Raw genomic sequence first — 22,139 nt, 5'->3', positions numbered from 1 at the left:
CACATATAGTTAGGACAATTGTGTTTTATCATGAAGCTGTTAGCACCTTCCAGTTTAATGGATTTGGTTAGTAATGAATGACATAAAGTTGCTGTCTAAAGTTCTTGCTGTAATTAAGAATTTGCCACGTCTAAAGCTTGAAATAGTTTTACGAAAGTAATTTTGCAATTGTCACTTAATTTCTGTCCTGATTCAAGCAAGTGTAACCTTGTTACTCAGAACTAGGAATTACACAGGTGGTGGTGGGTTTTTTTTCTCTTGGATGATCATTAAACCACTTCACAGGAGGGCTTACTGTTTTAGTTGACGTCATTTCACTGGATTAATCCAATAATTATTTTCCATTGAGAAAATAAGCCTTTATATTATAGGAATAACAACTTTCCATCTGTCTTTAGACATATTTAAATTAAAGTGGTAGGCTAAAGCCAGTCTGAAATCAGCAGGTTAGTGTGCTCATGGGAAACTACAATCCTTTCATCCTGAAGTGTTGACCAAGGAACCTCTACTTCCAAGTCAGCTCTTGGCTTTTCTTGCTTTCCTCCTGTGTCCCGGAATAGCCTTTCTTCCCCCTTGACCATGTCAGCTAGCGTCTACCTTTAGCTCCATCTCTTTTTGAGGGTGGGTAAAGGCATGCTACTGCTTTTGTTTGTCTGTTTCGTAAGAGCATCCCTGCTGACTATCACAATACCCTCCTACCTCTACGATCTGCTGCCAGTTGGATTTGTCCTTCATCCTTGAACATTCTCCCAATAAGTGAATAAATAAAATAAATTCAAGAAAGAAACTGTTTTTAACAATGTCTTTACAGTGCCTCTGTTTGTACAAATTGCTGCTTCTTTCATATGTGTCACAAGTCAGTATCTAGATTGTTCAGCTATCTAACTGCTGCATCGCTGGGGGAGGGGTTGCAGTCCACCCTCCAGTCTTTTAACTGTGCATTCCTCCACCACATGTTTGCTCGTGTGCATTGCTGCCCCGTAATCACCCTGGTAAGATGGAGCTATGCCAAATTTCTGCATTGTGGCAGTCACTCTGACCGGTCCAGTGAGTAGCCTGTTAAGCCTAGTTAGGATTTGCTTTCCAGGTTACAAACAGGTGGATATAAATTAGGGCTTCTGAAATTCATCAGCTTGCCTGTCTCTCTATCCCAGAGTTGCTGCCGCTCTGCAAGGACATAGCTGTTGGTCTTGATACGCTGTTGTTCATCCAAGATTGGCACTGGGCCAGCAGCACTGGACAGGAATGGATTAATGGCTGCCACAAAAGGGTGTGTCAAAGTCAACAGGAGTTGAAGGTCTAGTTCTTTTTCTGGAGGTGGGCAGATCATCTTCTAGGAAGTGTGCACTGCTTACTTACACCTATTGGAACCATTGTCAGCCTTGTGTGCAGCAGGTTGTTTTCATCTGTCATAGCCCTTCATGCAGTTTGAAGGTTAATGGCATCTTGTCAAAGTTTTGAGGGAGCTATGGGATCCAACGCATATAAATTAGATGTTAATGTGTGGCTAAGGCAACCACTAATGATATGGGTGGTTGTGTTCAGTTCCGAATAAATAAGATGCATATGCTTACCTCTCCACTAGATTTGTTGCAAACTATTTCCTGTAAGCCTATGATGAGGCTTAACATTTAAATATTAAATCAGCGCTTCAACTCTGGCTCCCATTCTCAATTTCTAATGTTTTGGTTGGGCTCGTTGTCAAAACTTGGACAGTCTCTGAGTAACAGGGTCTTGGGTGTTGCAACCCATGAAAGCAAATCACAAAAATTACATCTCTCCTCACCTTTTATTGACAATTTAAACCTTTGAATGCAGTTTTTTCAATTTAGCAAAGAAGTGAAAACCTCTGTTTTAAAATTTTTTTTATCGAACTGTGACTGTTAAATGACAAACTGTTTCCTATTTGTGACCTATGTTTTTTTTACAATTATCCGTGAAATATTAGAACAGTTGGGGGAGGGGTGCATATGCATAAAGTTGAATACACCTGTCACCCTGAAACAATTGTCGCAGTTCAGAGCAGAGCAATTGCACCTGTATTGCTCCTTTGAAGGCATCCCAGCTCCTTAGCCATCACCTCCTTTGGGCAAAGTCCAAGTGTCTCTCCCTTGAGACCAGGGGTTTTCCAGGCTGCACAGTTCTCTGCCTACACTGTGATATCCCTAGCAAGCCAAAACATCTAAAGGGCCAGCACCTGCTCTTTGTTTTCTCTGCAGAAGTTATGAACAGTGTAATTGCCTGCAATTATAAGTTACCATACAGCTCTTCATAAGTAAGCATGTTTATTCTTAAGTTGAAAGCGTTACAGAAAAAAGATATTAAACATTTTGTTTACACGTATGTTAAAAAGCTTACCAGACCTAACCCTGAACTCCAGCTTTGGACTCTGGTAGGTGTCAGTCTTTCAAAACCCATAACTGTTCTCCCCTCAACACACACACAGTTACAATTTCATGGCTGTCTCAGATTCAGAACCAGACCAGCTATGAATAGTTCAGTCTTTCCTTTTTTCAGATTGGGCCTTTGACCTTGGCGTCAGGTAACAGGTGATCAGCAGACAATGGGCCACTCCTCAGGGCGAAGCTTCAAAAGGCTGTGGTTTTGCATAATTGGAGGTGGAGAATTTGCATTCGCTTCCCCCTAGATATTCCCCAGGAAAATGACTTAACACTTTTTGTTCCAAAACACCATTCTTGCCTGGTTTCAGAGTAGCAGCCGTGTTAGTCTGTATTCGCAAAAAGAAAAGGAGTACTTGTGGCACCTTAGAGACCAACTAATTTATTTGAGCATAAGCTTTCGTGAGCTACAGCTCACTTCATCGGATGCATTCAGTGCATTCTTGTCTGGTACATTGTTCAGTATAATCTTTTGAACCCCCAGGTTCCACATCTGTCACATTTCTCCCTTTTGAAAGGTTATATACAATCCCAGCCCACAATAATACATAAACCATTCATTTAATACAATGGATCCGTAAAATACTAAATCTTAATTCAATAAAGTCTGCCAAGGATATGACAGGAAAATGCCATATCTACACCAATGTCTTCTAATTCAGGTTTCCTTGCACTGAGGGACCTGTATTTTTTCCAGCTGTGTTTTCATATACTCTGTATATACATGAAAGGGTTTAAAATTGAAACATGGATGAAACATTTCATTTTGTATAGTGAGGAACTTTGCATGTGTCTTTTTTTAGCTAATTACTTGAATGGTAACTTCACTGATGTGGAGGTGGTTTATCACAGTGGTTCTCAACCAGGGGTACATCAGTTTATCTAGATATTTGCCTAGTTTTACAACAAACTATATAAAAAGCTCTAGCAAAGTCAGTACAAACTAGAATTTCATACAGTTATATATACTGCTCTATATACTATACATTGAAATGTAAGTACAATATTTACATTCCAGTTGATTTATTTTATAATTACACCTCTACCCCGATATAACGTGACCCAACATAACATGAATTCGGATATAACACGGTAAAGCAGTGCTCTGGGGGGTGGGGCTGTGCGCGCCGACGAATCAGCGTGTCTGGCTCCGACATGCTGCTCTGAGCAGCATGTTAAGGGTGCCGGGCCGGGGCGAAGGGGTTGGATAAGGGGCAGAGGGTCTCGGGGGCTGGTCAGGGGACAGGGAGCGGGGGGAAGGGGTTAGATGGTTCGGAGGTTCTGGGGACGGGGCTGTCAGGGGACGAGGAACAGGGGCATTGGATAGGGTGTGGGAGTCCCGGGGGCCTGTTAGGGGGCAGTGGTGTGGATAGGGGTCGGTGCAGTCAGGGGACAGGGAGCAGGGGGGTTGGGTAGGGGGTGGGGTCCTGGGGGTAATTAGGGACGGGGGCAGTCTCTGGAGGGGGCGGTCAGGAGACAAGGAGCAGGGGGGCTTAAATAGGGGGTGGGGTCTTGGGAGGTGTGATTAGGTGCGGGGGGTCTCTGGAGGGGGTAGTCGGGACAAGGAGCGGGGGGGTGTTGGATGGGTTGGGGGTTCTGAGGGGTAAGTCGGGGGCAGGAAGTGACTATTAATAATGGAAATGCTCGAGGCCAAAGCAAGTTTGATATACCGTGGTTTCATCTATAATGTGGTAAGATTTTTTGGCTCCCGAGGACCGCGTTCTATCGGGGTAGAGGTGTATATGGTAAATATGAGAAAGTAAGCAATTTGTCAGTAAAAGTGTGCTGTGACACTTGTATTTCTGTGTCTGATTTTGTAAGCAAGTAATTTTTAAATGAGGTGAAAATTGGGGTACGCAAGACAAATCAGACTCCTGAAAGGGGTACAATAGTTTGGAAAGTTGGAGAGACACTGGTTTATTACATGTATTACAGTAGCGCTTAGAAGCCCCAACCAATAAACCCCATTGTACATAGCAAGAGAGTCCCTGCCTTGAAGAGCGTACAGTCTAAACAGCTAACGGGGTCGGGAAAGGAAACCTTGTTATCCCCATTTCCCAGATGGGGAGTTGAGGCACAGAGGTTGTGATTTACCCAGTATCACACACAATCTAGACCTCTTGCTTCCCAGGCCAGTGCCTTAATCACAAGGCCAGTAACAATATTTACTACACCTTTCAATAGCACTAAATTCCCCTCAAAAACTTGAGCAGCCAGGTTAGTGGGCACTGGGGATATCTAACACTTATTTCTGTAAGTCAGGTGGGACCAGTAAATCATTGTCAAGAATTTTACATCATTTCCACCAGTCAACCTCTCTTGGCATCAAAACAGCACTGTTGTGCTGTTGTATTATAGTGAATCAAAGATTTAAAGTTCCTACTAGGACAGCTTTCCAGTGCCTGACTGGAAGAAGCAGAAGGAATGGAGATACCTCCTAGGTAGAGGGTGGCTAGGACTAGAGGGGGCTCAGCCCCCCTTTCTCCCCCCCCAACCCCCAAAGCTCTCAGCCCAGCTTGACTGGTGAAGCCCTACATCTGACAGGGCCAGGAAGGGAGTGGGGCAGGATGACCCTGCCTACACATAGTCATGTCATGTGACACTGGTGGAATGCCATGATAGCCAGTGGGCCAGAGTGGGGAGCCAGCCAGGACCAGCCTCATGCACCAGAGCTGTCACTCCCTGCCTCCTTCCTGCAGGCACCCCCCACCTATGCCCCCTTGGCAGCCAGAGCCACGCAGGCACTGAGTCAAGGATGCACCTCTTCCCCAGATCAGACCCCTGCCACATCCGGGGCTGAGGAGGTCTGGTGCCCTGAGGTTATGGGGCTGTCCACAATCTTCACATTGACCTGAACAAGTGTGCTGGATCTTTCAGCAACAGCACACCTGCTCTGTTAGACTAGCTTCCTGGAGCCAACCCAACTGGGGAAGGACCTCAGGCCAGAGTGGAGGTGTTGGGGTACACGGTGTGGGGGTCTGCCTACACTTCCCACTGGCCCAGGGGCTTGAGGGTGCAGGCTGGCCAAGGCTGCTGTTGTAATGCTCCCATGCAATCATGGCCAGCCCTGATCCAGCTCCCAGGCAGGATCACAGAGCTGGAGGCCCAGCCCAGCCCCAAAGAGGACTGATTGGAGGGCTTGGGATGGTGCTGCGTATCAACAGAGCAGGGTAAGGGGCTCAGGGAGAGTCTCTGCATCATGCAAGTTGCACCTCCCACTGGGTCTCCCCTTCCTAGCATGCGCCCCTTGTCACTAAACAAGAAGGTGGGGGTAAGGGTCTGGGGGGAATTCAAGCTTCCCAGGGAAACTCTGGGGAGAGGACTGGGACAAACCTAGCTGGTGGGTCCTTTCCTCCTAGAGCTCCCTCCGCACAAGGCCTTCAGGCTGCGGGGACCTGCCCCAGAATTGTCCAATACCACCAGACTCTCAGCACACAGAGCTGCTCCCAGCGTGGCAGCCGAGGGCCCTCACATCAGTGGCAGGAGCTGGATCTAGCCCCAAAGGAGCATTAAGCTCGTGGGTGGGGGTCACGTAAAGGTAGCAAGCTGGGGTTGAGGGCCTCAGACCCCATTGCCTTCACCCCGTCTCATTTTCTTCCTGCATCTAGCTGCCCTCTTTTTCACAAAGTAGTAGGCTGCAACCCTGCCCAGTAGCTGGTTCCCTGTGGGTGCTGGGAAGAGGGATTCTGTCCGTAGAGAATGCAGAAATGGTGCATTTTGGAAGTGCTGAATTCTAAACAAGTGGAGCAGGGCAACGTCAAATGCAGAAACCCCACTTCTGAGAGTCAAGCTCCAGGGTAGCAGCCAGTGCAGGCTGGGCTCTCTCTCTAACATCGCCCTCCACACCGAGCCAGGATAGAGACTGCACTTTTAATTTTGTTGTCCTTAAGATTGATGTTGCCTTTGCTTGCATCAGATGTTTCCATTCGCTTAAAGGACAGTATCAGCTGCAACAGAAAAATCAAGACAGCTTCTCAAATCTTAGGTAAAGGGAATGTGACATTTCTAAATGTGTTTCAATGGTACCAGTAAAAGTAGAGCAGTGTGAAGAAGAGTTAAATGGTTGGTGTGCTTCAGTAAGGTGGATCAGGTATCTTGGCTCCATGATCCTTTAGTGCTCTTTACTACTTGACAGGAATTTTTCACACCTTGGACAGAGTGATCAAAAACTGAATGTAAGGGAAAATAAACCACCTGGGCCTTGAGTCTACTGTCTCTAAACTTTGGCGAGGAGGTAAAGTGTCAACCACATAATACTTGCATTTGTGTGAATGTATAATACATATTCACAAACAATAGACTTTATTGATGACAGCAACCTTAATTAACATTAAACAAACAAAACTATTAAAAAAACATCAAAATTAGGAAAATACATAAAGGATTAAAAGGCTACAAAGTCAAGCACACTCAAGTTCAAAAACACTGGAGTGGACATTGCCCTTGCAATCTTAATTTAACTCCCTTCTGGAAAAATCTGAGACACACCGAGGTACTGACCCTGTAAAACAGAAAATACTGATACAGCCTCACAGTGGCAAGACCACAATATTAAGGAGAAGTCTGTAGCAACTCCATAGTTTAAGGGTACTTGAATTTAACACAAGAATAAAGTTCCTTTGTTTCACACTTTGCCAACTGAACTTAGTTACTAAATTTGATAAATTCAGTCTTGCAAAGAGTTACTGTTCTGTATGAAAGCTTGTCCACACTGTTTGGAGCAGCAGTATGTCAAAGCACAGTATGGAACTTGTAGTGTATGGTAGCAGTATCCCACGCAGCCAGATAACATGTGACAGGCTAATGCATGGTAGGTTTAGACTCTGGCATGCTGTGCGCTAACCAACTATATAGATGCCCTAATTTTTAATAAAATATTTAATGTTTGCTGATATCGTCTTAAAATACTTACTTTGCTTTGTTTTCCTCACATTTATTTGTGTTCCTCTAACTAAACAACCACAAACTCCATACTTCTCTCTCGCATTCGGATGTGTTGGACACAAGCCACTTCTCAAATTTTACATACATAGTTGTTCCACTTACTTTGGGGATATGCCAAGATTAGCTGATAGAATTACTTGGATACATCAGCACCTTAGATGTTCCAGTGCTGCCCACCTGCCTTTGTGAAACACGGAGCTCTGCCCAGCATAAAGGCCACGGGGAAGGAGGCTTTGAACCGAATGGCATAAGCAGCACTTTAAGAGCGGCTTCTCTCCTACCTGTTTGCTCCACTGCAATTCCCATAACAGCCTCACTCCTCAATGTACTCTCCTCTAGACACACTGCCTGGCCCCACCGTGCCCTGTACTCAGTTACCACATTTTGCTTTTAAACACTGATATGTACCAACATTGATGGATCTAATCATTGATGTGTATCAACATTTAAAGGCTTAATGTGGTAAGGGAGCTTGCAGGGAGTGGAGCTTGGGGAAAATCAGACTGCTCATGAGAGATTATTGGGGCAGGGAGTGCACAAGACTTTGTGGGGAAGACATGTAACACAGCTGGACAGAGTGCCAGAAGTGGGAGGAGGCCTGGTGGACATTAGGGCTCTGAGGGGTTTATGAATGAGAATACGTATCAGTATTGAAAGCTATCCATGTGAGTAACTATTTTAAGAACCTGAGAAATTCCTACAAAGTAAACACATCTATAACTTGAGTTCCACTTTGTCAGGGGGGTACAGATAAAGGCTGAATATGCCATGAGACAAGGGTATTTCTATTTGTGGGGGAGGGGAGGAAATTTGACGGATGAAAGAGTCACAAGGTCCCTAGAAATGGGTAAGGGAGAATTTTTGGTGTTTGGTAGGCATGTCAGTCAGTGGATAGGGTTCAGAGCTGGCAGGGTGAGACTGTAACGGCACCAGATACACACACACACAATAAAATCAGTAAAAGAACAGGCTGAGGAAGTTTTAAGAAAAAAATGAGGGGGGTCGTAGAAAATAGTTTACACCAAATGAGACTATATCTGTAGCTAAAATCTCCCCACTCTCCACCCTGGATCTAATGTAGTTAACACAGTAATAATGTTCTGATTCTGTTGATGGATATACGTGCTTGAACACATGACACAGCACTCCCTATCAGGTCCTTCAGCCCAATTACTTATGAGAAAAAGTGGCTTATGTACAGTGGATGGATATTAGAAGAGGATCTGTACTTTCACAATGGCTTAAGTTGTGTGGGTTTGTTTTAGTTGTATTTCTTATGTAACCATATGCTTCCAGTGGTATATATTCTGCCAGAACTCTGAGTTTCAGATCTAGTATGGGTGTATTTCGCAAATGTTTTAGATTCCCTGCACCCTTTGTCTGCCTCTTTTGGCTACTCCTACAGAATCTCAACTTATAGTTCTACAGTAGCAGCAACCACAAACTTTATCAGAATTTGAGTTCTTCCAATTCCCTTGTTGATTGTCTTATGTAAGTATTCTGAAGAATCTTTTTTTCCTCTCGTCACTCTCTTAACGAAATGTTGCAGAGTATTTGTGCACATTTTATAAGCCAAATGCTGAATTGTTCAGAAACAGGCAAGTACCCTTTCGTAGACTCCTTCAGTCTATTTATTTTTCTTCCAACTCACACTGTGATGTGAACTCTGGTCTTCAGTTCATGCAGCAGGATGAATCCAGTCTTTCTAAACAAGTTGGAATAGTCAGAGGATGCAGAGTTCTTTGTAGCATGTTAATGGTCCTTACTTCAAGTACAAAGGCAGGTTTAAAAGGAGAAGAAAAATCTATATACAAAGAGGTTTGGTTTGGGCAGTTACATTATTATTCATGTTGCAACCCTCTCTCTTCATCCACTGAACTATCAGTGCCAAAATGAGAACAAGACTGCTTTTGCAAACCCAAGTGTTGAGAAATAAATGCTGGGTTTTGCAATATTATCTGAAACTGAAGAAGTGGTTCTAGTCTATGTGATTCAGTCTGTATACTCTTGTTCCTTCAATTTACATTGATTGTGATGATTTTTAATAGGTATTTTTCAAACAAAACTTTTTTTTACAGTTAAGGTTGAACATGGTTCTGTCTAGCTAACACTGAAAAGTAATTACAAAATCCTGCATCTTTTAAAAAACCCAAATCACCAGAATGTTTGAAAATTGTTATGGGATCTACTCCTATATAATTTTTCATTGCTTAAACTCACTCCACCTGACTGCCCCTTGCCCCCACCCCAGTCCAGCTCCTTAACATCTTTCCCCTGGAATTTGCAAAAACATGTGCTAGGTAGGGTTGCCAACTTTGATTGTAGAAATCCGAACACCCTTGCCCCGCCCACTGCTCACTCCCTCTCCCCTTCTTCTGTCACTCGTTCTCCCCCACCCTCACTCACTTGCTGGGGTAGGGGATTGGGGTGTGGGAGGGGGAGGGCCCTGGCTGGGGGTGCGGGCTCTGGGATGGGGCTGGGGATGACAGGTTTGGGGTGCAGGACGGGGCTCTGGGCTGGAGGGTGGAGCCAAGGGGCTGGAGTGTAGGAAGAAGCTCTGGGCTGGGGCTGGGGTTGGGGTGCAGGGGTGTTGAGGGCTCTGGTTGGAGGGTGCGGAAGGGGGCTCTGGCCTGAGGCCCAGGGGGTGGAGGTGCCGAAAGGGTGTGGGCTCTGGGAGGGAGTCTGGGTGCAGGAAGGGGCTCAGGGCTGAGACACAGTTGGGGTACGGGGGGGGTGCAGGCTTGAAGCAGCACTTACCTTAGGCAGCTCCCAGGAAGTGGTGACATGTCCCTCTGGCTCCTAAGTGCAGGGGCAGCCAGAAGGCTCTACACACTGCCCTGTCCTCAGGCGCTGCCCCCGCAGCTCCCATTGGCCATGGTTCCAGGCCAATGGGAGCTGTGGAGCTGGCACCATGGGCAGGGGCAGCGCACGAAGCCCCCCTGGCCACTCCTGCGCCTAGGAGCCAGAGGGACATGCCAGCCGCTTCCAGGAGCTGTGCAGAGCCAGCCATTTCTCAAGCAGGCATTCCGGTCAAAAACTGGGCACTTGGCTACTCTGATAGGCCAAAATAAAAAAAATGACTAGGTAATAATCAGAAATAGGATCTTGAATAGGAAACCTTTCTGTAAATTGAGTTGGATGTGGGTGAGTGAAGTAGTATTTGGAAGAGGACAGGAAGGATTCCTTTACTATTTCCAGACTAATTCACATTTGGGCACTAAAACAGATGTTTTTTGAGGAAAATAATATTTCTCCAGCGTTAACTGTTAATTTTTAAGGAAAATTGCCCTGCACTTTTTTTTTAAAGTTTTTATTTGACTTTGCTGTTGCTCATTGGTTTAAGTCTCAACTGAGGAAAGTGCTTAAGCACGTGCGTAATTGCCCGAAAAGCACTTGCTGAATCAGGTTGCCATAAAAGGGCTGCAGAAAAGGAGTGCTGCTGTGCCTTGATGAGGCCTAGCAAAGGGCTTCGCTCCCATGGGCTTTAGCAAGTCTATGGGAGGGAGGGAAAGGGAAGATGATGAAACCTGGGTGGAATATGGAGTAAAAGATGGTGGACAGGGGAAGCTTTTCTCATGATTAAAAACCTTGGGATTTAAAAGCTACAATATGTTACCCATTTTCAAAGTTAAGTGTTTACAGCCTCTGCCTTTCCTTGTCTTTCTCCATGCCCTCCAGTCTCCTGTCATTTCCCCCCTTTCATCCCCTGCCCCAGTCTCCTGCCTGCCTCAAAATTACCCTTCCTCTTCCCCACAGACTCCCATTCCATGCCCAGATCATGCAGTGAAGATTCCTGCTCCAACGTTTCTCCAACAGTTGAGATTGGCATATGAAACATCAGGAAGATCAGATGGGGGTGGGGGGGACGACAACTGAGGTGTATTCAAAATGAATCTGCTTATGAGATATTCGCTTCACCCTTAGTTATGGAGTAATTACTGTCAACAGCTGGATGTGGCAGTTGTGAGGCTAGGGACTCAAAAGTTCTATTCTTCTATGTATAGAACACCAGTCTATCAAAGTATCTGGGACACCTTACAATAAAACCCAAGGCAGGTTAAATTAATAACGATTTAAAGGACTTTAAAATCAATATCCTGTGCCAAAGGATTTCTGAAATGTAAACATTTTCAAACCTACTTTAAGGAAGGCTAATTTCATGCTGACTGCCAGGTAAAAAGGAGGGCATGCAATGGCTTCTGTCGCTGCAAATCTGTTTACGACAGCCCCATCCCCTTGGCTGTCATTGCAAAACTTAAAAGAATCAGAAGCTATTTTGATACTTTAAACGCTTCCTTTTGCAAATATTGATGCTTATTCCGATGTTCAAAAACTACACCCTTCCCCCCTTTTCTTCACCAAATTAAATCTTCTAATGAGAGAGTAGGTCTAATCTACCAGGGAATTTTTTTTAAAATTGGAAGTTCAAGTTGAACTCATTAAATTCTGACAGATCTCTGAATCTTTAGCTGGGATAATTCTGGTATTTGTTCTTGAAGTATTTGTCAGTCTCTTGGTGGGCTATGTAACTTGATGCTGCTGACTTTTATTAATTTCTCTGTCAAATAAAAGCATTTAGTGCAGCAAACAGGGTGGATTGCCTTTTTTTGTTTTGGGGAGGCAGTTTGTTTTTTTGGAACGAGGTTTCTCGAGCCCTGAGGCTGATGCTCAAGACAGTTTGGCTTGAGAAATAAATCATGGGGTTTGACTGCTGTGACCTCTTGCTCCTCAGGTCTAGGCTTGAGACAAAGTGGGCACTGTTTGAGGAGATACATTAAGGATAAGCTTGCAATTTAAGTGGAAGCACACAGCAGTTGTGTAGTTCCTTTTCATTCCTTCAGAAAGAAGATATTGTTTTGCAAAGCCACCCCACCACTCAAGGGGAAGGGGGAAAATCAGATTAGATTTAATGTGCATTTTCTTGCAGTTAAAGTTTTGCTGCTTAATTATTAGTTGGGAAATACGTGCAGTGTTTAAGAAATGCACCTTTAATTTCTAAAAGTAAGCACAATATAGGAAAAATACACTATCTGAATGAGTTGGAGTAGGATATTGTAAAACACTGTCTTCAAAATCCACAACCAGGAAAGCACTGAACAGAGTTTTCTAAAATATAAAATAAGGGCCCTATTCTGCAAACACTAATGAGAATAATGCTTACTGTGAGGCACATGAATGAGTTCAATGGGACTACTCCTGCAAGTAAGTCTCGTGTCCAGTAGTGGATACAGGATTCAGTTATAATATAGCTAACTGCATTTCCTTCGCATTTCTCCCTTTCATTATGCTCTTTTCCAACATCATGTATTGTAAACAGGTTTTTAAAGACTTTTTTCTCAAGGCCACTCTCCAGAAATGTTCAGTGCACATCCATATGTTGTTTCCTCTGTTGTCTTTTCTATTCTTGACTGCTTCAAATGATGGTGGTTTGGCTGGTCCAATTGGAGGTCTGTTTGGTGGGGTTGGGGGGCAGCTAATTACTGTCCCTGAATACATTTTTATAAGTATCAAATGGTAATCTGAGTTTAAGGACTGTGCAATAAATATGGGAAAAAACATATTTGTACCTTTCAGGCTTTCAGGTGGCACAGTAATCTAGGAATTATAATGGAGAAATGGATATATAATCAACAGGTTAATAAGCATCATCTCTTCAGTGTCTTTTTTTTTTTTTTTTTGTGGTGCAGCCCATTATGTGTATCAGTATTTTATGGGAAGGAAAGGACAGACTTTATGGATAGATTCACTAGCACATCTAGAAAAAGCAAGCAGAATTTCTCCAGAGAAACTTAGATACTTTAATGCTTAGGCATTGAACTCTGTCATACATACTTAATTTTGTGCACATGAGTAGTCCTGCTGAAGTCAACTGCATAAGTGTTTACAGGTATAGGGACTTATGGTCCCGCTTAGGAACCATTCTGCTAGGAGAGCTGTTCATAATGCTCAGTTTGGTAGAAAAGTTTGTGCTAGTGCAAAATTTCAAGCTTTGTATCTGTAAAAACCATATCACACTCCTGAAGATCAAATAAGGTTTCTTCATAGAGGGAAAACAGGCAAAAGTGACGAGGCATGCTGTCATAGTTAACATGGAAAAGTGCCAATGCAACAAGTACATGTTGTAAACTTTGTTGGAAGGTCTGTGAGTAAAGTAAATATATAACATCTATAAAGTTGCTTAAACTAAGGCATTACCAAGTAAATATTGTCCAACTCAAGAGTAGAGCCACCAAGAATTGTGTGCAACACCTTTTGCACTTAGAAGTTAGAAGCTGTGTATGCAAGTACAATTCTTAAATACTCAGGGTCTGAGACACAATAAATGGGAGCAGATGCTGACGTTCAGAGGAGACTGGACAGGAGAGGGACCAAATGATGTACTGTAATTTTTTGTTTTCTGAAATCTGCCTTTGGGATCCATGTTTAACGATAGTAGTGCTCTACGAGTCTGTACTATGGGCTTCATTCATTAATCTTGGACACATTTCTCAACATTGTAGCATATATTATTATAAATAGATTTTTAACAATTGTTTTTTCTGAATAATAATGCATAACTTTAACAATTAATACATTGTGTCATGTTCTCACTAAAAATGACATTTAGTACCATGTTTTGCTATATAATGAATAAGGCTTGCTGGCTAGCTCCAAAAGTCTATTAAGAGAGTATAGAAATCCATTAAAAATTTATTTCATTCTAGGCAGCAGTGTGAACAAAAGAGGTGTGCAGTGACCTAAAATGCTTTTGCTGTGTATAATAGGAGTAATGTATGTGTGTCTTGACAGAGCCAAGGGAATGACATATGCTGATAAAATGCAAGAAAAATGGAAAGTTAATGTAAGGAACTATTAATAACTCAGATGAGTATTAAATCTTTTAACAGAATACCGTTGAAGGGTTTTTTTTATACTGTAGCTTTAATGAATCCGTCTCCCAGTCTTGTGCCCAGCCAGGACAAAAGGGAGGTCTGTTTAAACAGAAAAACTACTGGCTTTCAGCCTATTAATTAGAATTAGTGATTTATTTTTAAGTCTACATCTGCAGTGCTTGCTGCATCTGTCAGTATGACTCATGCTTCAGTAGATTTGAATGGGCGGATGGAGTTTAAGTGACTCGGGGTGAAAAATCTGTGTTAGTACGATAGACCTGTCACGGCACAAATAATGTTGATAGATGCTTGTAGTTCTTATACACAATTCCTTAACCATATAATTGGATAGAAAAAAAAAAAAAGGTTTGCTATTAAGTCTGAGGTGTTTCTCTGTTTAAATAGTAGGATTCAAGGGAAGCTATTTACGTCCCTAAACAGATTTGTATGTTAAAAATGATATTTTTATCCATTGTTGAATTTGACCTAACTGTAGGAAAGATCATTTGTTTTTCTGTTGATCTAGCTAGATCATTCTTCTGTATATCATAATCAGGTGGAAATGGATATTCAGTATTAACAGATAATAAACATCACAAATCCACCTCAAAGGCTTAGTTACTATCAATTGTCTTAATCAGTTTTGGATTTGAGATTTTTGTTTGGAGAAAATGGAGGAGTTGGATGTGAGGTTTTCATTTTAAATTAATTAATTAGTTCAAAGAGTTGATTTAATGTGAATTGGAGAATACATAGTCTATAACTTCCTCACAGTTACTTTTGCTCACTCTTCTGTCTGCCTCTTGTTTTATACAGTAAAAGCTGTTTTATCTGGCACTTCACCAACCAGAAAGCTCTATAAACCAGCATTTCTGATCTTCATTGAAAGTCCGGTTTATAGTCTGTTTGGTGTGGGGCTGGCAGGGGGTTGGGGCGTGGGAGGGGGTGTGGAGTGCTGGCTTAGGGAGGGAGTTTGGGTGCAGGAGGGGGCTTAGGGCACAGGAAAGGGTGCGGGGTGCTGGATCTGGGGGCTGCTCATCTCTGGAGGCTCCCCACAAGCGGCAACCTGTCCTGTCCACTTCTAGGCCGAAGCATGGCAGGTGGCTCTACGCACTGCCTCTGCCCACAGATGCCAACCCTGCAGCTCCCATTGGCTATTTTTCCTGGCCAATGGAATTTGTGGAGGCAGCGTTCAGAGCCACCTGCCACGCCTTCGCCTAGGAGCAGCTGGGATAGGTCACGGCTTGCGGGGCGCTGCCCAAGGTGAGCACCCCTCGGAACCTGCACCCCCTCCTGCGCCCCAAGCCCCCTCCCACACCCAAACTCTCTCCCACTTAGTTAACTGGCATTTTTCAATTATCGGCACCCCCCATTCCTCCAACATGCCAGATAAAACAGCTTTTACTGTACTTAGATTGCAAACTCTTTGTGGCAGGAACCATCTTGTCATTGTGTACCTACTAAATGGGGCACTGGTCCTTGATTACAGCCATTAGGTGCTATTGCAGTACAAATAATAAATATCTGTTCCTTGTCATGCACTGGAAAATTTTGTTTCATGGGCATTTAATATATAATGGAATAAATCAAAGTGATATAGTGCCTGGAGATGTAGCTTAGTGCATACACACAGTTGCAGCCTAACAAAGGCAAGTGTAGTCAACATTCAGTGTATGAAGTAAAAACAAACTTGCTACTTTGAGATACCAATACTAACTCTTCTTATTTCCCCAGCCCCTTCTATGGAGAAGACTTTTACTGTGAAATTCCTCGGAGTTTTCGTCACCTGTCATTTTACATTTTTGATAGAGATGTTTTCCGAAGGGATTCGATCATAGGTATGTGTTTATAAAATGCCTATTTTCATTGTAGTTGTAATTGTTCAGGATTTTCCATGTTCATCAAACTATAAGCAGCTATATGAATTCAGGTCTTAGAATGGGCATTAATGATAGTGATTGTGATTTAAAAAAAACACACCACAAAAGAAAAAAGTTGTCTCCTATATATTATATGCTAGGAAATACAAATAAGTTGATGGGGAATGCAGATTATTAGTTTAATCAAAATATACAGTAAGTATTACAGCATTATTATTAATGTTAGCAACATAATTTATAATCACTTGATTTTATGTAGGACTTTGTGATGGGATGTACGTGGCCTTTTGTGGATCCCTGCTGGAGGGGCTGGGTTCTTGCTACACCCCGCCACAGGAAGGAGCAGCAGAGATGGGTCCTCCCAGCCTGCCTAGAGAGGCCTTGTAGAAGCAGCCAATCAGAGCCCAGCAGGCTCAGATAAAAGCAGCTGCAGGGTTTTAGCTGGTCAGTTCCTGGCTGGGACCAGAGGGTCAAGAAAGGGTGTTCTTCTCTGGCCAAAGGAGCTCAACTGGCTGCATTTACTAGAGCTGGGAGTGAGAGGACATGACAAGTTTAACCCTAAGGTAACAGGTGAAGGAAAAGGGAGCAGGAGGGAAGAGGCCCAGGGAATGCAGCAGTAACTAATTAAAGGAAGCAGTACATGGCTGCTGTATGCAAGGAAGTTGAAACGGGTGACTCTGCTTTCCCCCACTGGCCACTAGCAAAGTGGTCTAAGTTCCAAGAAGGGGACAAGATTCTTTAAATCCCACCCTTCATTCTGGCTTCTAAAGGGCTAGCGATGGGGCTGAAGACCCTGGTGAGGGCAGACAGTTCGTTTGACTTTCCCTGCCCTGGAAGGGGTTCATCCATTTTGACTGTGTGTCTTGGCCAGAGGACTGAGCCACTGAAGACCCACCTAGTGAGGTCAGGTTTCAGAGTAGCAGCCGTGTTAGTCTGTATTCACGAAGAGAAAAGGAGTACTTGTGGCACCTTAGAGACTAACAGATTTATTTGAGCATAACCTTTCGTGAGCTACAGCTCACTTCATTGGATGCATTACGGGGGGGGGGGGGCAGGAGGAGGGAAAAGATTACAGTACCACATCCAGTCTCAAGGAGGCACTCAAGGTGAGTGCTGCCGTCACAGGCCTGTAATCTCAAAAAGATCCCCAAATACTTTAAAAACTATCTGCATGTAGCATCACTAAAATACTACCACCTTTGGAGTAGGGGGCAATAGCTAATGGGTCATCTAGTATAAGAGTGGTAGGGGAAGGAGAAATTTCACCCAGAACATCAAGGCAAACCCTTACTTGTGCAAAGTCCCATGAGATTTTTCAGTGTCCATGCAAAGTAGACAAGACCTCTGCTTGTAGGATCCTGTTTGAAAGCCCGACGTGCAGTAAACTCAGTAGCACTTCATTTGTCTGCTTCAGGGCTTGTCTATATGGTCACTTAGTGCAAAGCAAACTGGGGCGTTCTGCACCTGATTTAATCTGCCATGCACTAAGTGGCTGCATGGACCCTGCTGCCATTCACTAACAGTTCCATAGACCGGTTTCAGAGTAACAGCCGTGTTAGTCTGTATTCGCAAAAAGAAAAGGAGTACTTGTGGCACCTTTGAGACTAACCAATTTATTTGAGCATAAGCTTTTGTGAGCTACAGCTCACTTCATCGGATGCACCATAGAGTTCCATAGAGTTGTTTGATTTTCTCCTGTTTCAAACAAATATAGTCAAAGTGCACTGTGTTACTGTGCGGCAGCAGGATCCACATGACAAGTGAGTGCTTCGGAGGTTAGTACGGTTCCGGAGTCTCCTGGAATCGGGCTCTATTTCACGGAGGCTACCGAAGCCAAACCGGGAGATTTTAGGCGGCTAAAAGTCTGGCAGTGCAGTGGGGCTAAGGCAGGCTGCCTACCTGCCCTGGCTCTGTGCTGCTCCCAGAAGTGGCTGGCACGTCCCTGGGGGGCAAGGGACTCTGCCAACAACTCAAACACTGACTCCACAGGTCCTATTGGCCGGGAACTGCAGCCAGTGGGAGCTGCGGGAGCGGTGCCTGCAGGCAGGGGCTGTACACGGAGCTCCACCACCCCTGGCCCGCAGGGACATGCCAGTCACTTCTGGGAGTGGAGTGGGGCCAGAGCAGGCAGGGAGCCTGCCTTAGCCCCGCTGCACCACCGACCGGGAGCTGCCTGAGGTAAACACTGCCCAGCTGGAGCCCACACCCCTTACCTCCTCCCTTGCCCCAACCCCCTGCCCCAGCCCTGAGCCCCCTCTTACATCCAAATTCCCTCCCAGAACCCTCAACCCTCACTCGCCCCAGCACCCCAACCCCCTGCCCCAGCCCTGAGCTCCTTTCTGCACTCAAACTCTTTCCCAGAGCTCCCTCCTGCACCCAGACCCTCTGCCCCAGGCTCAGCACGGAGCCCCCTCCCATACTCCGAGCCCCTCAACCCCAGCCCAGAGCCTGCACCCGCCCCCCACAACACAACAGCCTGCCCTAGCCTGGTGAAAGTGAGTGAGGGTGGGGGAGAGTGAGTGTTGGAGGGAGGGGGGAATGGAGTGAGCGGGGCTGGGCCTCAGGGAAGGGGCGGGGCAGCATGTCTGTTTGGGTTTGTGTGATTAGACAGTTGGCAGCCCTGGAGGTTAGTGTGCTGTAGGTTTACAGCCTGGCTGGCTGAGTGCTAACTGACCATCTAGACAATCGGTTAGAAGGATAAGGAGCTTCCTCAAGCCTTCATGATGATGTTGAGGAGCGGGGAGGAGATTTAAAACCCTTTTAATCAGTTATATAAATGTCAAAATGTATTTGTTTTAGGACAGGGTTTTTTTTCAAACTTTTTTATTTGTGGATGCCTAAAAATTTCAAATGGAAGTGCGGACCCCTTTGGAAATCTTAGACATAGTCTTTGGACTCCCAGGGGTCTGCAGACCACAGGCTGAAAACCACTGTAACGACAACCTTTCACAGATCCCTTCGACAGTCTGTGGGCCTCTGGTTGAAAACCACTCTTTTAGGAGCACAGACATTTTTCATTATCCTTGCAATGTTATTTTTTATTTTAAAGTTTTAGATGGATTATTTTTTCAACAGTTTGACAAAATCATACATTATCTTTATTGTAAACAACAATGTTCCAGCTTAGTAAATCTGTAGTTCACAATGACGAATACGTGCTTTGCTAAGTTTGTGGGGGCTGGAGGGGAGTGTGGAGAAATAGTTACAAAAAAAGTGAATATATGCTGTACAAATGCAGTATACAGTCATGCTTAGTGCATATAGAGTGAATCTATCTAGCGATCAACACACTTCTTCTCAGTATAGTTATTTCAGCATACAGTCACTGAATTCTTATAATAAAAAAAAGGGAAAAAGACCTCAAAACTATGCAGTTTTTATTTGATATTTTACACAAGGTGCATTGATTTTAAATCAAAGCAAATTAAATCACTGCGTTTAATCATGATTTAAGTCAGCAAGCAGGAAACATGGATTTAAATAATTGATTTGAACCTTGTTTTGCAGTTGTACTTTCATAAAGAAAAGGTTGATTCTCATTGATTAGTTAACTATTAAAATATGTTGACTTGTAACTAAATATAGCCTTTACACTAAATTTGGTATTTTTTGCTAATAGGACACACTATATACGTATTTATTTAAGTGCTTACATAGCTTAACATACATATATTCAGATTCTTAATCTTTACATTTTTTATTATGTTAATAAATGGTAAATGATGCATTTCTTATTTACTCATGACTTGGTGTCAAGCTCTGTTTGGATGGAAATGCAATAAAAATACACAACAGATTTTTTTATTAATTACATAAAACTAGCTTAAATAGGCTGGCTACTTAAGAGAAATAGTTTTAAATGAAAAACGTATTTTCATAAGCTAACTGAAGTTTTTTAGATAGTTGAATTAATATGAACCGAACTGATTGTTTCTGGTCACCATGTCCCTCAAGATTTTAGAGCTGTAGGGATTTATCTTTCACAGCTAGTTTATATTCAAGCTTCCCTGCTTTTTCAACTGCCAGTCAGTTTCTTAACTTTGAATGAATTAGTCATTGAACAGAATTAGCTGAGTAAACTGAAATGAAGAAAATGTTGTCACTACACCTGCAGAAGAGGCTACTGATGTCAAAAGCTGGTTTAGCACTTCAACAAACTCTGGTCTAGGTGCTTAGTTAGTGACGTCCACCATTCAGTGGTTTGACTTCTTTGAAAACTTTAGCAGAAAACATGTACCACTTAAATCGTTGAAATTAAACTTAATATAATCTATGAAATATTTATTTATGCCTTAACATAGTTGTTATAATTTAAATTAAATTTTAAATGGGTTTATTTTTAAAAAGAAAAACTTATTTTTTTTAAATTTTTGAAAAAATCACTTTTATCCACTGATTTTTACATACAAACAAGCTAGGGATCTGAGTTATGGTTCCCTTTATAGCTCAAAGCTGAATTGTAGGTGCAGCATGCAGCTTTTTTTTTTAAACCACGTATTAATAGAACGTACTAACTATGAAAAAACATACTTGGGTGAAGGATGTAGGAACCATAGCTTCGAAGTCTGTTCTGTGGGTGTGAAATTTTGACTAAACCTGTATTTAGTTTCCTCTTGGGTACTTTATACTATGCTAATTCTTCTAGGGCCTGATCCCCCAGAGTCTGCTGAAACCAGGTGAAGTCTTTAAATCAGAGGTGGGCAAACTCTGGCCCGCGGGCCACATCCGGCCTGTCAGCTGATTTAATCCGGTCCTCGAGCTCCTGCTGGGGAGTGGGGTCTGGGGCTTGCCTGCTCCCGTGCTCCTGTCAGTGAGTGGGGTTGGGTCCGCTCTGCTCACGCGTGCCGCAGCTCCCTGAAGCAGTGGCATGTCCCACCTCCAACTCCTATGTTTAGGGGCAGCCACGGGGCTCCACGCACTTCCCCGTCCACAGGCACTGCCCCCGCAGCTCCCATTGGCAGGGAACTGCGACACCTGTGGACAAGGCAGCGTGCAGAGCCTCCTGGCCATATTGCCATGTAGGAGCCGGAGGGGGGCTGCTTCTGGGAGCTGCTTAAGGTAAGCGCCACCCAGAGACTGCGCCCTGATCCCCCTCCCACCCTCCGAACACCTCAGTCCCCGCCCGGAGCACCCGCCTGCACTCCCGCCCGGAGCACCCGCCTGCACTCCCGCCCGGAGCACCCGCCTGCACTCCCGCCCGGAGCACCCGCCTGCACTCCCGCCCGGAGCACCCGCCTGCACTCCCGCCCGGAGCACCCGCCTGCACTCCCGCCCGGAGCACCCGCCTGCACTCCCATCCGAAGCCCTCACCCGTCCTGCCCCAGTCCAGAGCCCCCACCTGCGCCCTGAACTCCTCATTTCTGGCTCCCCCACAGAGCCCGCAGCCCCCAACCCTGATCCCCCTCCCACCCTCCGAACCCCTCAGTCCCAGCCTGGAGCACCCTCCTACACCCCAAATCCCACATCCCCATCCCCTGCCCCACCCTAGAGCCCACACCTCCAGCCAGAGCCCTCACCCCCTCCTGTACCCCAACCCCAATTCCGTGAGCATTCATGGCCCGCCATACAATTTCCATACCCAGATGTGGCCCTCGGGCCAAAAAGTTTGCCCACCCCTTCCTTAAATTGACTTCAATAGACTTTGGATCAAGCCCATAAGGTAATAGCTGCATTTCTATGAACAAATCCTATTCCCAAGAAAATTACTGCCTGTTTATTTAGTGACTCCACTGCATTGAGATACAAAGGCAGGTTTACTTAAAATAGGGATTTTATCTGGTAATGGTAAATCTTTGTACAGATACTACAATCTAAAACAGAGGGGCATATGTTGCCCTGAGCCACTGATTGTTGGCATTAGAAGTCAAACCATTTGAAGGATTGTTTGGAGTCTTCTGTCCTGCCTTGAACTTCTGTCATTTCCAAAGCTTTACTGTGCTACTTGTTCCGATATACTTTTTAAAACTTTTAATATATGTTCAGAGTTAAGAAACTTTTCAGTTAGTAAACTGAACTCTAACATTTATCTAGTAAAGATTAGAGAG

The 22,139-nt window shown here is 44.2% G+C and overlaps 1 protein-coding gene across 2 annotated transcripts in view; it reads left to right on the top strand.

The window, feature by feature from the left end:
- The window catches only part of RASA3 (RAS p21 protein activator 3), a 263,439-nt gene that overhangs the window by 131,562 nt on the left and 109,738 nt on the right, over positions 1-22,139 (top strand). For both annotated transcript variants that reach the window (XM_077814025.1, XM_077814021.1), the window contains exon 3: positions 15,950-16,053. In XM_077814025.1, the coding sequence (XP_077670151.1) occupies positions 15,950-16,053 (104 nt within the window). The remainder of the gene's footprint in view (positions 1-15,949; positions 16,054-22,139) is intronic.

Source organism: Eretmochelys imbricata, chromosome 1 (genome assembly GCF_965152235.1).
Source record: "Eretmochelys imbricata isolate rEreImb1 chromosome 1, rEreImb1.hap1, whole genome shotgun sequence".
NCBI lineage: Eukaryota > Metazoa > Chordata > Testudines > Cheloniidae > Eretmochelys > Eretmochelys imbricata.
Note: the sequence above shows the minus strand (reverse complement) of the source record. Positions and strands in the feature narration are given on the sequence as shown.